The sequence below is a fragment of the Pan troglodytes genome, chromosome 10 (assembly GCF_028858775.2).
Source record: "Pan troglodytes isolate AG18354 chromosome 10, NHGRI_mPanTro3-v2.0_pri, whole genome shotgun sequence".
NCBI lineage: Eukaryota > Metazoa > Chordata > Mammalia > Primates > Hominidae > Pan > Pan troglodytes.
This window is the reverse complement of record NC_072408.2, coordinates 46,159,428-46,174,752: the sequence shown is the minus strand read 5'-3', so window position 1 is coordinate 46,174,752 and position 15,325 is coordinate 46,159,428. Positions and strand designations below refer to the sequence as shown.

The window sequence follows — 15,325 nt, the reverse complement described above, 5'->3', positions numbered from 1 at the left end:
TATACATATAGAGAGAGAGACAGTTTTTGTGTTTGTTTGTTTTTTCACTTTTTGTTTTTTTTTTTGAGATAGTCTCGCTCTGTCACCCAGGCTGGAGTACAGTGGTGCCATCTCAGCTCAATGCAGCCTCTACCTCCCAGGTTCAAGTGGTTCTCATGCCTCAGCCTCTCCAGTAGCTGGGACTACAAGCGCGCACCACTACACCCAGCTAATTTTTTAGCAGAAACAGTTTTGTCATGTTGGCCAGGCTGGTCTTGAACTCCTGGGCTGAAGTGATCCACCCGCCTCAGCCTCCCAATCTTGTTTTCTTTGTTTTTTTTTTTGTTTTTTTTGTTTTTTTTTTTGAGACAGAGTTTCGCTCTTGTTGCCCAGGCTGGAGTGCAATGGTGCAATCTCGGCTCACTGCAACCTCTGCCTCCTGGGTTCAAGCAATTCTCCTGCATCGGCCTCCTGACTAGCTGGGATTACAGGCACGTGCCACCACACCTGGCTAATTTTGTATTTTTAGTAGAGGCGGGGTTTCTCCATGTTGGTCAGGCTGGTCTCAAACTCCCGACCTCAGGTGATCTGCCCATCTCGGCCTCCCCAAGTGCTGGGATTACAGGCGTGAGCCACCAACAATCTTATTTTTTTTAAAGACAGGGTCTCATTCAGAGGCCCAGACCGGAGTGCAGTGGCACAATCACGGCTCACTGCAACCTCAAACTCTTGGGCTCAGGTAATCCTCAGGGATTGGACTACAGGCACATGCTACCACACCCAGCTAATTTTTATTTTTTGTAGAGACAGGGGTCTCACTATGTTGCCCAGGCTAGTCTCGAACTCCTGGCCTCAAGTGATCCTCCAGCCTCAGCCTCCCAAAGTGCTGGAATTACAGGCATGAGCCACCACGCCCAGCCTATTTTTGGAGATGAAATCAGCAAGACTTACTCATACAGTGGGTATGGAGAAAGGACAAGAAAAAATTAAAAATAACTCCCAGGATTTGCCCTGAGTAGATGAATGGGAGAGCAGTAAATTTAAGCAAGGAGTGGACAATCAGGCTCTTCCCCATTCCTTTTTTTACGTTAAACAATGTAGCCCCGATTATTCCTTACATGCACCTTCCGTCACACGTGTAAACTATTCTGCAGAATGGTTTCCTAAAGGTGAGGTGGGGGAGTTAGAGAACACGCACATTTTAAATGGATAAACCCTGTAAAATGCCTTCTAAAATGTCTGTACTGAATTACTCTGCCATTAATATTGACCACGGACATTGTCAGTCTTCAAAATTTCACCCAGATAATTAGTATAATAAGTATATCAGGACGAGTGCGGTGGCTCACGCCTGCTATCTCAGCACTTTGGGAGGCCGAGGCAGGTGGATCACGAGGTCAGGAGTTCCAGGACCAGCCTGGCCAAGATGGTGAAACCCCGCCTCTACTAAAAACTACAAAAAATTAGCCGGGTACAGTGGCAGGCACCTGTAATCCCAGCTACTCAGGAGGCTGAGGCAGGAGAATTGCTTGAACTCAGGCAGCAGAGGTTGCAGAGAGCCGAGATTGCGCCACTGCACAATCTGCAGCCTGGGCAACAAGAGCGAAACTCCGTCTCAAAAAAAAAAAAGTATATCCTCTAAATTTTCATCTCCTTGATTTCTAGTGAAGTTAAAAAACTTTTTCTATTATTTAACTTTTAATTACATAACTAATACATAAATTAATTATCCTTGTAAAAAAAAAAAGTAAACATTATAGCTAGGCATGGTGGTACACTCCTGCAGTTCCAGCTACTCCAAAGGATGAGGTGGGAGGGCCCAAGAGTTCAACTCCAGTTTAGGGAACAAAACACTGTCTCTAAAAAATATATAAATAAAAATTTCAGATGTAAACATTATAGATAAAGCTAAATTCCTCTTGAATCTGTTCTTCCCATCATGGTTCCTCCCCTAACCCTGAATCCCAGAGGTAACTAACTAGTGTTATCGGTTTTATTTGTACCCTTACAGATACTTTTTTATTAATTTAAAATCCATATATAAAAAATAAAAGATTAAGCATCTTTTAGAAGTTGTTTTTCCAACAGTCCTTTTAGCATGAATAAAAAATCTAACCAAAAATAGTTTCCTTAAGGCCTAAGTTAGTGACATTTAAGCTGAGACCATCCCCGCTTAGTTAACCCCTCTGAGCCCTAGCTTCATATTGCCTGTAAAAAAACACTGCAGTGAAATACTGCCTCATAGAGTTGTTGTTAAGTTAAATGAGATAAAACATGTCAAAGTACGCAGCATACATCCAACAAATGTTAACTGTCTTTCCTTAACCTTTACAAGTTAAATCCAGGCAGTCGGTAAGGACCAGACACTGAGCCATTCCTAAAAGGATGAGATGAGGGACTCTACTCAGAAAAAACAGAGTGTTGTCTTAAAGATTTTTTTTCATAAGTCCCCCAAAAGATGTAAATTTTCCTATAAAAATTCTGTTATGAAATATCCGAGCAGTCAAAAAAGGTACAGGTCATTTTTTTTTTTTTTTTGTAAGGTAGAAGAGAGGATTTAAGCATTGCTAGAGAAACAAACGTTCCATCCATCCTTCTCCCAGGCAGATGCTGGGAACCTCACTACCCAGATATTCCCCCAAGGACCTCAGGCCTGCAGGAAAGAGTTGCTGCTTTAGGCAGGTAGTACCTCCAAACACAGGATATTACCTAACCTTTGGCCGTCACTGCAAGAGGCCACTGGGTTCCTGGGATTTGTGAAAATATAGCTGTCTCTTGGTATTTGAAGGGGATTGGTTCTAGGACCTCTCTAGAATACCAAAATCCCCAGATGCTCAAGTCTCTGATATAAAATTATATAGTAATTGCATACAACCTACACACATCCTCCTGTATACTTTAAATCACCTCTAAACTGTTTATAATACATAATACAATTAAGTGCTATGTAAATACAGTTGTCCCTCAGTATATGTGGGGAATTGGTTCCAGGACCAGACCAAATGGCTCCAAGCCTGGTCCTGGAACCAAAACCTGAGCATACTCAAACTCCACAGGCCCCATGGAACCCATTTGTATGAAAAAGTCTGCCCTCCTTATAAGGTTTTCAATTCTTACTACTCAATTCTCGTTTGATTGAAAAATCTGCGTATAAGCTCACCCACACAATTCAAGGCCTTGTTGTTTAAGACTCACCTACAGTTGTTATACTGTTTTGTTTACAGAATAATTACAAGGAAAAAAACGCTACATGATCAGTACATGCACAATTTTTTCAAATATTTTATATCTGAAGTTGGTTGAATCCACAGACACAAAACCCACAGATAAGGAGGGCCAGCTGTACATCCTATTATCTCCACCTGGATCTTCCCAAAGGTTGAGGGCTAGGGCCCTAGTTCAAAGAGGTAGACCCCACCACAAAGGATCCTTAATCAAAGTTAAACTGTCCAGGGGCCTGAATATCTCCCTCTGAATGGGAATCACCCAAGTTTCAACAAGCTCTTTTTGTTGGAACCACTAACAGCAGCATTATTTTATCTGAACCAATAACCAGGGCTCCTTCTTACCAAGGATCAAGAGTACTAAAACTGTATCAAGGAGTTCCTGCAGTAGAGTTTCCTCACCCAGCTATCACTTCCCATTCCTCCAGGCTGGCAGCCAGGGCTTCCTTAGCAAATCCAAAAATGGTCTTTAAAACTCCCAAAATACTACATGTGTTCATACATACATGGGAGGGGGAGAGCGGAAATAGGGACCACAGGTTTAACTGGATTTCCAAAGGAATCTGTTACCCAAAAGATTCAGAACTACTGTTGACAGATCTCTCAAACATATTCCCAACTTATAAAAACTTTTACTCTGGCTTGAGTAACTGACCAGGGGGTGAGTATAGTATGTACATCCCAAACTGCCACTTGATGAGTTTTAGGGTAGAGCCCACAGTACAGAGGAATCAGGTATTAAACCAACAGGCAGAGGTAATAAAAAGAGGTCCACCTCTTTCCTAAAGGTGTGCTAGGAAATGGAAAAACCAAGAAAGCACCACATACCATGGCTCTGTCTTCCCTTTTACTGCTCTTGAAGCTTCATCCTCAATTGGTACACAGGACAAAGGAGGTACAGATAAGTGGAAGGCAAATCTCAGTAGGGGTGCCAATCACATTTTGGGCAGGATCCTTCTTCATTGCGTGGGACTCACCGAAACATGACCCAAACACAGAGGGATGTTTAACAGCCTTGGCTCTCAGCTAGAAAGCCTAGCACTCCCAGTCAGTATGATAATCAAAACATCCTCAAGTGCTTCCAAAAACTCCCTCCTGGGACAATACCTCCCTCAGTTGAAAGCTACTTTAAATTATGGAATTCTGAGATGAGATAAAGTGGGTAATGTATATACAATATTTATTTTTAGCACCTTTATAGGTTACAAAGTGTTTTCACTATGTTGTCTCCTGTAAGCATTCTCAAAAACCTGTAGGATAGGTATTATCGTCATACATGTCATAAAGGATGAAATTGACTCAGAAAAGTTACAGGATTTGCCTAAAGTCGTGCAGCTGAAAAAAAAAAAGACTATAAAGCTGGATCAGAACCTAAGTCTTCTGATTCCAAAACCAATGGTCTACTGCTTCCTCCCAGAACAAAATTTTTTTTAAGATTCCATGGGAAACACTAGGAGGATCTATTGACTGGCTCCCCAGCTTCTGTGTAAAAACAAGAACAGAAACTGCTCTAAGCTATAGGTAGTTTTTAAAACCAAATATCCATCTCCTAAAGTACCCAACGACCAGGCTCATGTCAACTTTCTTAGAGAGGCACCGTACAATTAAAAGAGGATTATGATATTCTCCATTCTAAACTTGAGTAGAAATGAGCAAACAGGGGAGAAACAAAGTACGTATCTTCCCTGTTGGTGTGTATAAGGGACCCAGAGGTAAGATCACCAGCCCCAACTCCAGTTTTGGCCATAACTCTGGGTGAGGGGGGATAAGGTGGTAAAAGAGATGGAGGTGGGGGATAAGGATAAGAATTAAACCATCACTAATATACAAGAGCCTAAACTTGTCCTCTACTGGCAAAATCTGCCATGTAAATAATTCTGCTAGCCCCTCGTGGTTCTGGACATTATTGAGAACACCTTTCAAGGACCTAAAAATACTTTATAAACTAAGAAGAGTATGCATAATAGTAAAGCTGCAGGAGGGGAGATACTGCTCCCCACCCAAAAAAAAAAAAAAAAAAAACACCCTATCCATGTCCTCCCCTACCCAACACACAAACCCTAACCCACAACTTTGTTGTGAGGTGATGGAAGACAGAAAGCGTAAGAGAACCTGGAAAGAGGAAGATTCTAAAAGAGGAAAAGAGAAGTAGAGAGGAAAGTGGGGGGCAAAGACAACAAGAGTATCTCCAGGACACAGAGGGAGCTTGACACTTCTACACCTTTCCTGGGGGACTGACTCACTCTCCATGTGAAAGGAAAACAAGATACAAAGACATAACTTTGCCCAGAAAGGCAAAAGAGAGAGACTGGAAATGGAATGCAGGAATTCTAGCTGCCCAGCTCAGTTCTATTCTGGAATCCACTTCACTTCTCTATGAATGACAATCTTAAATCCCTGAAGTTCTCACCTGCTGCTATTCAGAAGTACCCAGCAAGAAGCAGGAGAGGAGGAGCCTGTGTGCTGACAGGACCGTCCCCTCCTCTATCTTCAAAGAAAAAGGTCCTCCCCCTTCTTTAAAGTCATTTCCCAACCGCGATGAACCCCCAGCCCTTCCCTGGTTCTGCTATTGCTCAACTCAGACGTGGGAGAAATGTTTCCCCAGAATGGAAGAGACTGGTCTGGAGACGTGAGAGAAACGTTTCCCCAGAATGGAAGTGACTGGTCTGGCAGACCAGATGACACGCTGACTTCAGGCAGCCAACACTGCTGTCCCATGGGCTTACTACAGTCACTTCTGGGGCACATACTTTGGTGTTGACCACAGAACCAGGACCCCGGCTCTGCCCAGCCTCCCCAAGCAACCTCAGGGGCAGGGGAGGATCTGTGGTCTCATTTCCTCTCCACTTTGGCTTCTTTTTTCACTTCACTGAAGATTAGTTATTTCCACCAAGACCAGTTCCTGTTCTCACCAGCTGTAGCAGTTGTTTCCCCACAGACAGAATTAGGAAGCACTGGTGTGGCTGCCACCTGGACTGTCCCAGCTGCAGAACACAGACCCAATGAGTCCTGAGAAAGGGCTTTTTCATCCCAGATAAAGTAGCAGGAAGAAAATAAGGGGCAGGAAGCAATTCCAAGAACTCCACAGTGGATACACTGGCATCCATTTTATTATTTTAACCTTACATAACAGTTACATATGCTTTTATATGTGAAAAATATTTTATAATGAAAAACTATACGAAATGTATACATTTGTTACATAGACATATGTATATAATAAATCCCCAACAGAGAGCAAAGAACGCAAATAAAAGATGGCCAAAACACTTAAAATGAAATGTTCAGAGAACTGCAAAGTAAAACAAGATACCATGTCTAATTAATCAAACTGGCAAAGGCTTTAAAAACATTAATTCACTCAGTAACGGTTAGCTTACTGAGAAAGGTAGACACATATACTATCAGTGGAAAAGGTAACTGATAAAACTTTTTCAGAAGATATATGTCTCAAAGGCCTTTAAAAACCATATACCCTTTGGCCCAATAATTCCACTTCTAGCAATTTATCCTAAGGAAATAATCAGAGATGGACACAAATATTTATGCACAGGATGTTCAACACAGCGTTATTTGTAACAGCAAAAAAAAAGATTTTAGGCTGGGCGTGGTGCTCACGCCTGTAATCCCAGCACTTTGGGACGCTGAGGCGGGCGGATCACGAGGTCAGGAGATCGAGACTATCCTGGCTAACATGGTGAAACCCCATCTCTACTAAAAACACAAAAAATTAGCCAGGCGTGGTGGCGGGCGCCTGTAGTCCCAGCTACTCGGGAAGCTGAGGCAGAAGAATGGTGTGAACCCGGGAGGCAGAGCTTGTAGTGAGCCGAGATCAAGCCACTGCACTCCAGCCTGGGCGACAGAGTGAGAATCCGTCTCAAAAAAAAAAAAAGAGAGATTTAAAAAGGGTAAAATACGCTGGACGCAGTGGCTCATGCCTATAATCCCAAAACTTTGGGAGGCCGAGGCAGGTGGGTCGCGTGAGGTCAGGAGTTTGAGATCAGCCTGGCCAACATGGCAAAAACTCGTCTCTAATAAAACTACAAAAATTAGCCAGGCATGGTGGCATGCACCTGTAATCCCAGTTACTCAGGAGGTTGAGGCAGAAGAATTGCTTGAACCCAGGAAGCAGAGGTTGCAGTGAGCCGAGATCGCACCATTGCACTCCAACCTGGGCGACAGAGCAAGACTCCATCTCAAAAAAAAAAAAAAAAAGGCAACATAAGGCAGTGATAAAATATTAGAGTACTATGCAGTAATGAAATCATGATACTGGGCCGGGCGCAGTGGCTCACACCTGTAATCCCAGCACTTTGGGAGGCCGAGGTGGGTAGATCTAAGGTCAGAAGTTTGAGACCAGCCTGGCCAACATGGTGAAACCCCATCTCTACTAAAAATACAAAAAAATTAGCCAGGCGTGGTGGTGGGCGTCTGTAATCCCAGCTACTTGGGAGGCTGAGGCAGGAGAATTGCTTGAACCCAGGAGATGGAGGTTGCAGTGAGCCGAGATCGGGCCATTGCACTCCAGCCCGGGCAACAGAGTGAGACTCCATCTCAAAAAAAAAAAAAAGAAAGAATGATACTGAATAATATATAAGCAAATGAGAAAATGCTTAAAATAGTAAATGAACAAATCAGTTTACAAAACAATATACACAGTATGATCCCAATTGTTAAAAAATATATATACACGTACATCAAAGTGTTAATAGTAGATGGTGAGATTATAGGTTTTATTATCTTCTTTACACTTTTCAGTAAGTTCCAAATTTACCTAATAAATATTTATTATTTTCATAATCAGGAGAAAAGAAGCTATTCTCAATCCTCTTCCATCCTTTTAAAAACCTTCTCATACATTATTCCCTCTTTTAAAAACCATTTGGAAACAAAAACAGTTATATCCTACAATCTAGCAAGTTCTATTTTGAGTTTCTATCCCAAGGAAAACTCTAAATATTGAAAATACTTTGTACACCAAGATGTTCATCACAGCATTGTTTATGATGACAAACAGAAGCAAAAAACCTAAATATCTAAGAAAAGGTGTATGGGTAAGCAAACAAAGGTACCTTCACTTGATGGACCATCGTACAAGCATTTAAATGTTTACAGGCCAGGCTTGGTGGCTCTTGCCTGTAATCCCAGCACTTTGGGAGGCCGAGGTGGGCAGATCACTTGAGGCCAGGGGTTCGAGACCAGCCTGGCCAACATGGTGAAACCCCGTCTCTACTAAAAACACAAAAATTAGCCAGACGTGGTGGCAGGCGCCTGTCATCCCAGCTATTTGGGAGGCGAGGCAGGAGAATCGCTTGAACCCAGGAGGCAGAGGTTGCAGTGAGCAGAGATTGTACCACTGCATTCCAGCCTGGGTGACAGAGTAAGACTGTCTCAAAAACAAAAACAAAAACAAACCACTTACAATTACTAGCCTGGGAAAACTAATGAAATAACAAAAGCAAAAAACAAACAAAAAAACTGGATAAAAAACATATATACTGGCAGGGCATGGTGGCTCATGCCTAAAATCCCAATACTTTGGGTGACTGAGGTGGGAGAATCACTTGAGCCTAGGAGTTTGAAACCAATGTGGGCAACAAAGCAAGACCCCATCTCTACAAAAAATGAAAAAATTAGCCAGGCATGGTGGCGCACACCTGTGGTCTAGCTACTCAGGAGGATCGCTCAAGCCTGGGAGTTCAAAGCTGCAGTGAGGTGCAGTGAGCCATGATCATGTCACTGCACTCCACCATGGGTGACAGAGCGAGACTCTGTCTTAAATAAATAAATCAAATATCAAAACATTGTATAAAACTCTATGCAGAGAAAAAAATATAAAGGTTTTAAAGCACATCAGCTGCATTTCGTAAAGGAACTAAGAAAATATTTGCATTTGGTAAAGAAACTAGAGAAAATATGGATGTTTTTCTTTAACCTAAATCTTTAGTCTTTTCTTCTTTCTGAATTGTCCCATACTTTCTTTAGAGAATAAGTATTACTTTAAGAGGAAAACAAAACAAAACAAAACAAAAAAAAGCTGAATCTCCCTCTGGGCAATGAAAACATTCCCAAATGACAGAGTCCACTCCATCAGTCCCTTCCCCACCACACACAGGCTTCCCCCAGACTAAGGCAGGGTCATATCAGAAGGTCAAGGGAATAAGACTCCTCTCTGTGGCCTAGGGTCTTCTCTGTGGGGTCTCTGAACAAGAAGAAGGTTCCTCTGACCAGCTGCTGTGAAAGGCCCTTTCCCTGCCCCCTCCCAAGTTCTATTCTAGCCTGAACTAATTCACCACAATCCTGAGGGCTGGGAAAAAAATTTCCACCATGGTGATTTGGAACCTGATATTTAGTCCAAGTTTTTCCCAGCCCATTTCTGTGTCAAAGGAGGCCCCTCAAAGCCTCTTAGACAACTAGCACCCAGGCCAGCTTAGCTCCCACATCAATGCTACACTTACAGAAAAACCCCCAAGTTGTCAGTCATCAGCAGGGAAATGTGAGAGGAGAAACTGCAGCAGGGATAGCTCCTGTCACACAACCCTACCCTTATGCCCTGAAAGCCTCCTCCTAAGGGATATACAGGGCTTTTTCTGGCATCAGAACTTTTAGACTCCATGTCAAGTCTGTAGTAAATCAACAAAGAGAAAAATCAGAGTACAATCACAACAAAGACAGACAGCTATCCTTTCAAAGACCTTAGAGCCCTCTGCCTCCCCTCTCTATGGAAAGTCCAGTACTGGCCAGAATACTAGCTTCTGAGCAACTGAGTTTGGGTAGTAATCTAGTTTGGACCAAAACACACTGGGACTGTATCAGACCAGAGATTGGCTCTCATTCTGGTATTCATAAAGAGGAGCTCCATTAATTGCCCCAACCCCAAACTTCTCAATACCCAACAGAATGGGAAGTGCTACTCAGATAGGGGGTAAGGAAGGATGCCAAGAAGCAGTGTAACACAGCAGCTTCACAACCTTTTTCCCATCGAGGCACACCTAGAAAATATTACTGTTTCTACAGTACATGGGGTAGAAGCTGATCCCATCCAGAGGGGACTGACTGGGAACTTTAGCTGCCCCTAGGAATAAGGGGATCAGTATTCCAGCACACTTGTGATCCATCTGCAGCACACTAGTAGGGAAGCCCTGAATTAAGGCACTGGGCTGGGTTAGGATTCTTGGAATCAATGTTCTCATCAAATCTTCTCATAGCCCTCATCTCAAGCTCTTCAACTTTGGCTGACAGATCATGTGTCTAGAACAGAAGGCTGGGAGCCTGTGGTCTTGACTCAGCACTGATACAACTTCCCCAGCGAGGATACTCTTCAGGGGGTTTTCCACAGACACACTGGGGCTAAGGAAGCCCTCCAGCTTACAGCAGCAGCCATATTCCGCGACTGGATATACACAACAGGGTAACTGGTTTTATCAGATTTCTAAACTTTAAAACCCCTTTTTCGGAACACAAGTGATCTCAGATCTGAGTCACTGCTGAGAGGTACAAACTTAAAAGCTACTATTTACTAAGCATATAGTAGATGCCAGACTCTGCTAAGTATTTGACTTCCAATTTCATTAAATCCACACAACAACCTCATGTGGCAAATGCTATTATTATCCCCATGTATAAGAGAAGACTGGGAATCAGATTAAGTAACTTGCTTGAGGTCAAACACTCTTCTAACCAAAGACTATGGATGAAACAGTTGAATCCACTCTGATTTCAAAGTCCATAAGCTTAACCAGGACACCACTATGTCACCTCAACAAACCTCCCAAATAGCTTTTTCAAAAAACCAAACCAATTATAATGAAGCTGACAATCTATGAAAGAAAAAGGTGAGAAAGGAACAGTTTATCTGACTGTTTCACACCATCAACAAAAATAAGCTAATCTGGCCAGGCACAGTGGCTCATGCCTGTAATCCCAGCACTTTGGGAGGCCAAGGCGGGTGGATCACCTGAGGTCAGGAGTTCGAGACCAGCCTGGCCAACATGGTGAAACTCCATCTCTACTAAAAACACAAAAATTAGCCAGGCTTAGTGGCACACGCCTGTAATCCCAGCTACTGGGGAGGCTGAAGCAGGAGAACTGCTTGAACCCGGGAGGCCGAATTTGCAGTGAGCTGAGATCGTGCTGCCGCACTCCAGCCTGGGTGACAGAGCCAAACTCCATCTCAAAAAAAAAAAAAAAAAAAAAAAAAAAAAAAGAAGCTAATCTATAATCTATATTGAGTACTTACTGGGTGCCAAGCACCTTATATACAGGGGCTCACCTAATTCTCACAATCTCACCAGAACAGGATTACCTCCATTTTACAGATGAGGAAGAAGTCTAGGCTCAGAGAAGTTAAGATACTTGCTAAGCCAGAGTCCTTGATTTTTCTACTACACTATGCTTCTCCTGACTGTTCAGGAAATACCCCTAAGCCTGTACCTGGGTCAAACACCTGACTCAGTCAGTACTGTTCCCAAAGCATGGTAGAAAGGGTACCTTTCAGAACAGTGGACACAGGGACACTTAAGAGCCCCCAGAGAAGAACTCAAATCCCCAAGAAGGGATGATTTCCCTGTATTGGAAAACTGAGGTGAAATCCCGTCTCCTGAGACAACTAACTAGCTCTGGCCTGCCCTGTTCCAACCCTTCATCAGCAGCAGCTCAGGCACACAGAAACAAGACCAAAACAAAAGGCATGAGGAAACAAATCAAAATTTTATACAGAAAGGAAGGCATGCAAGTGGGTGGTCCAGTCCCCCGTTTGACCTGGGTTCTCCTGGTGCTCTGGTGTCCTGGTTAACTAGGACATCACGTGCATTTTGTGAATATTAAGCCATTAGTTTGCTAACTAAACGAACTGGTCAACCAAGGGCCAATGAGAACATGATGGATTCTGGTTCTGAGCTCTCACAAAAAATGGCCTGGCAGCTCCCACCTAAGGCAGCCTCCCACCCAATCCACCTCACCCCATCCCTTTCTCCCCAATTTCTATAGCTAACTTGTGTCAGCTTGCTGGGGGTTTTCACACCCCCACCAGAGTGCAGATCCCCTCCCACTCTTTTCTCCAACACTTGGGCTCTTGTTCTCAAGGCCACTAAGTCCCAGTCTCTCCTCCTCAGCCTGTGAGATGGTCACAGCACATTTGTAATCACTGACTCACCCGATCCCCCGAGGAGGCTGGGGGAAATGCAGAGGGCCACAGGATGTATGGCCCACATCCCTTTGGCCCTTCGCAGAGCTGGCAGGCAGAGAGGTGCCAGCGACACCACTTCCCCTTGGAACACTGTGGACCCTCTTTGAGCCAGCTCTGGTGCCAGTAGGCTGATGTCAGATTCTCTACCATCGGAGAGGCCAAGATCTCTAGACAGCTCCACTGTTGCCAACAGATCTAATCTCCTTATTCCAAGGCAGATGAAATCCAATAAGGCTGCTAAATCCACAACTTATCCCTCCTGATGGGCAGAGGCAAAGGCCGAGTCGGCCCTTCAGGCCATACCAACAATAACGCCAGAATTATTACTGCTTCTTAGAAAACTCTTTGGGGAAGTGAGAACTATTTCCCCAAATTTCTCAAAGATTAACCCCGGTTTACCAATGTTTTCGCTCTGCAAAACTTCATTTTCAGCGCAAACATATTTTCTGGCTCCTTCCCGGTGTTACTAGCTCAGAACCTCTCGCTTCATAGAGCCACTGACATCAATGTCCAATTCCCACACCAAAGAAGAATCCCAAAGTCAGCTCTAAAAACCCATTTATACAGACCGTTTGAAACCTACAGAAAGACTAAAAAGCACAGGCTAAACAACACAAACCAGTCACTATGGCTTAACGTGAAAAGGGGGGGAGGAGGCGGGATGGTTAGTGTATTGTTTCACTTGGAGAAATACCCCAGCGAAATGGTTTATCCACATGTTCAGCCTTTCAGGCAAATCCACTCTAACTTAGCAGGATGCCTGCAGGCCGTTCTGAAAATAAGCAGAATGGCATACTCTTTATTCCACCCCCTTCAGGAGCTGCCAGCCCCCTCCCCATCCCCCTCTCCCCCCAAACATCTGGTCTGGGCTGGGAGTGGGACCCACTCCCTGGGAAGCCTCCATGTTCGCAGGAGAGGCGGTGTCCCCACTCAGGGAAGCCTGCTGAGGAGCGAGCCGGCCGCGCTTCTGAATTCCCCCCACCCGCGAGAGGCTCCGGGATGAGAATGCTAGGGACGGGGAGCCTGGCGAAGAAGCGGGGAGACGGGAAAAGGGCAGCAGAAGGGGGAGGAAGAAGGAGGGAGAAGCCTGGTTCCTAGGACGGTCCCGAGCTGGGGACTTCTCCTAAGGGTCCAGCGGTGGAGGCGTCGGTCCCGAGATCCCCGACGGGGCTGTCCGGGCCGGCCAGCGGCTGCTCAGAGGTTCCTGGGAAGACACTGGAGGCCGGGATCCGTTCGGGACCCCGACTGAAAGGGTGGGCGGGACGGGGGCCCAGCACAAAGTTCCAGCCCGGGCGTCGGGACCTGAGGGGCGGTACGCGGGGGAAGGGGCTGGGCTCAGCTCTCACCAGCACCAGGGCGAACCTTTCCTCCAGCTCACAGGGCTCAGGCATCGGCATCTTGCCGGGCGGCAGCAACAACGGGACAGAGGGGGGCTCTCCCGGGCCCCCCTCGGCGCTCTCCAGGTTGCCCATCGCGGCGGGGCCCCCTCAGGGGCCTCGGCCCCCCACCTCCACGCTCCGGAGCTTTCGGCTCCGCGGCTCCGACCAGGCTCCTCCCTCAGCGCCGGCTCCCCGAGTCCCGACTCCTCGGCCCCGTCGAGGGCGCCGGGGGTTCCCTGGAGTCCCGCTGGCGGGGGCGCGCGGCGAGGGCGGAGGCAGCGTAGCGGACAGCCGCACCGAAGCGAGGCGGACGGAGGCGGACGGAGGCGGCCGGCTCTTGCTCACACCCGCCGCCTCGCCGCGCTCGGCGCGCCGCCCGGGCGCTGCCCCTCCCCGCCCCCCGCGCTCTTTCCCTTCCCCCGCCAACCTCGCTTCCTCCCACCCACACCCGGCCGAGACTCGGGCTTCCCCCGCGAGCGCCGACTGCAGCCCGCGCGACGCGCGCCCCATTCATGCAGGCCCCGCCTCCCGCCCAGAGGCCTCACAGGCGGCCCGACCCGCCCCACCTGCGCCCGATTGACGGCCGCGTCTGCCAATCACAGCGCCTCCCGCCCTTGACGTCCTCGTGCCGGGCGCCGAGCGCTCCCTGGCGGCCTCAGCCGGCATCGAATCACCGCGGTTCCCAGAGGGTGTGAGGGGCTGGCGTGGACACACCGGGAATGGACCGTACCCTTTTTCAAAAGGAACTCATGATGTATACAAGTAAGTAAAATATTATACAAGGCATGGCGTACAAAACTAACTACAAGAGAAGTAGAAACAAGCAGGATACTCAGAAGAGGGAGAGAGATAGTACCTGTTAAGAGTCGGGGTGAGGGAGATCATAGTTGGACCAGGCATTGAGGGATGAGGAAGCCCTTACCAGACAGAGGCAGGGGAAAAAACGTTTGGGAGGAGAGAAGCTTAACCACGGTCAGAGGCTCATCTGGCTGCATGTGAAAATGGAGAGGCGGGAGAAGAACGCTGTTCTGGGCTCAGTCGGCGGCTGGGTCGTTGACATTTGCGGTGGACATTTGTTGTCTAGCCGCCATCTTCTTCCAGTGAGAGCACCCCCTTTTCTTTTAGGAAACCACCTCTCCCCTCTTCTCAGTCTAAATGGAGCTGAATTTTATCCCCAGTTCCAAAGGACCGCATGACCCAGGCCCAGTCAGTCACAACATTTTCCTCCTCTACCCATGGACACTGTTTTAGGGATTGTCACTTGACCCAAGCCCAGACAATATGATATATCCAAGGCTTTCTCTGAAACAATCAGGAAAGAGGCACTCACTCTCTCTCCATTTAGGCTGCAAAATTATTAGAATGTAAACCTGCAGCCGCTGGTGGCCGTCTTATCATCACCTGTAACACATCAAGCCTGCTTGAGAATGAAGCCAGCACAGAGGAGAGAAAAGCTATGAGACAGGACAAAATTCTAATGACATGCCAAGAACCTGGATCTAACCATGCCTGAAGTTATCACCTAGATTTTTCATTCATTTATTCAACAAATATTT

General features: G+C 46.2%; 1 protein-coding gene across 21 annotated transcripts in view; it reads right to left on the bottom strand.

Annotated features, from left to right (window-relative positions):
• FMNL3 (formin like 3) overlaps positions 1 to 14,256 on the bottom strand; it is a 62,599-nt gene extending 48,343 nt beyond the window's left edge. For 5 of the 21 annotated variants that reach the window (XM_016923459.4, XM_063786702.1, XM_063786698.1 and 2 more), the window contains exon 1: positions 12,358 to 12,637. In XM_016923459.4, the coding sequence (XP_016778948.2) occupies positions 12,358 to 12,540 (183 nt within the window). In that variant the 5' untranslated portion in view covers positions 12,541 to 12,637. Of the gene's footprint in view, positions 1 to 12,357; positions 12,746 to 13,736 lie in introns of those variants that run through there. The other 16 variants (XM_063786700.1, XM_063786705.1, XM_063786708.1 and 13 more) reach the window with 10 other exon arrangements.
• Between the last annotated feature and the right edge of the window lie 1,069 nt (positions 14,257 to 15,325).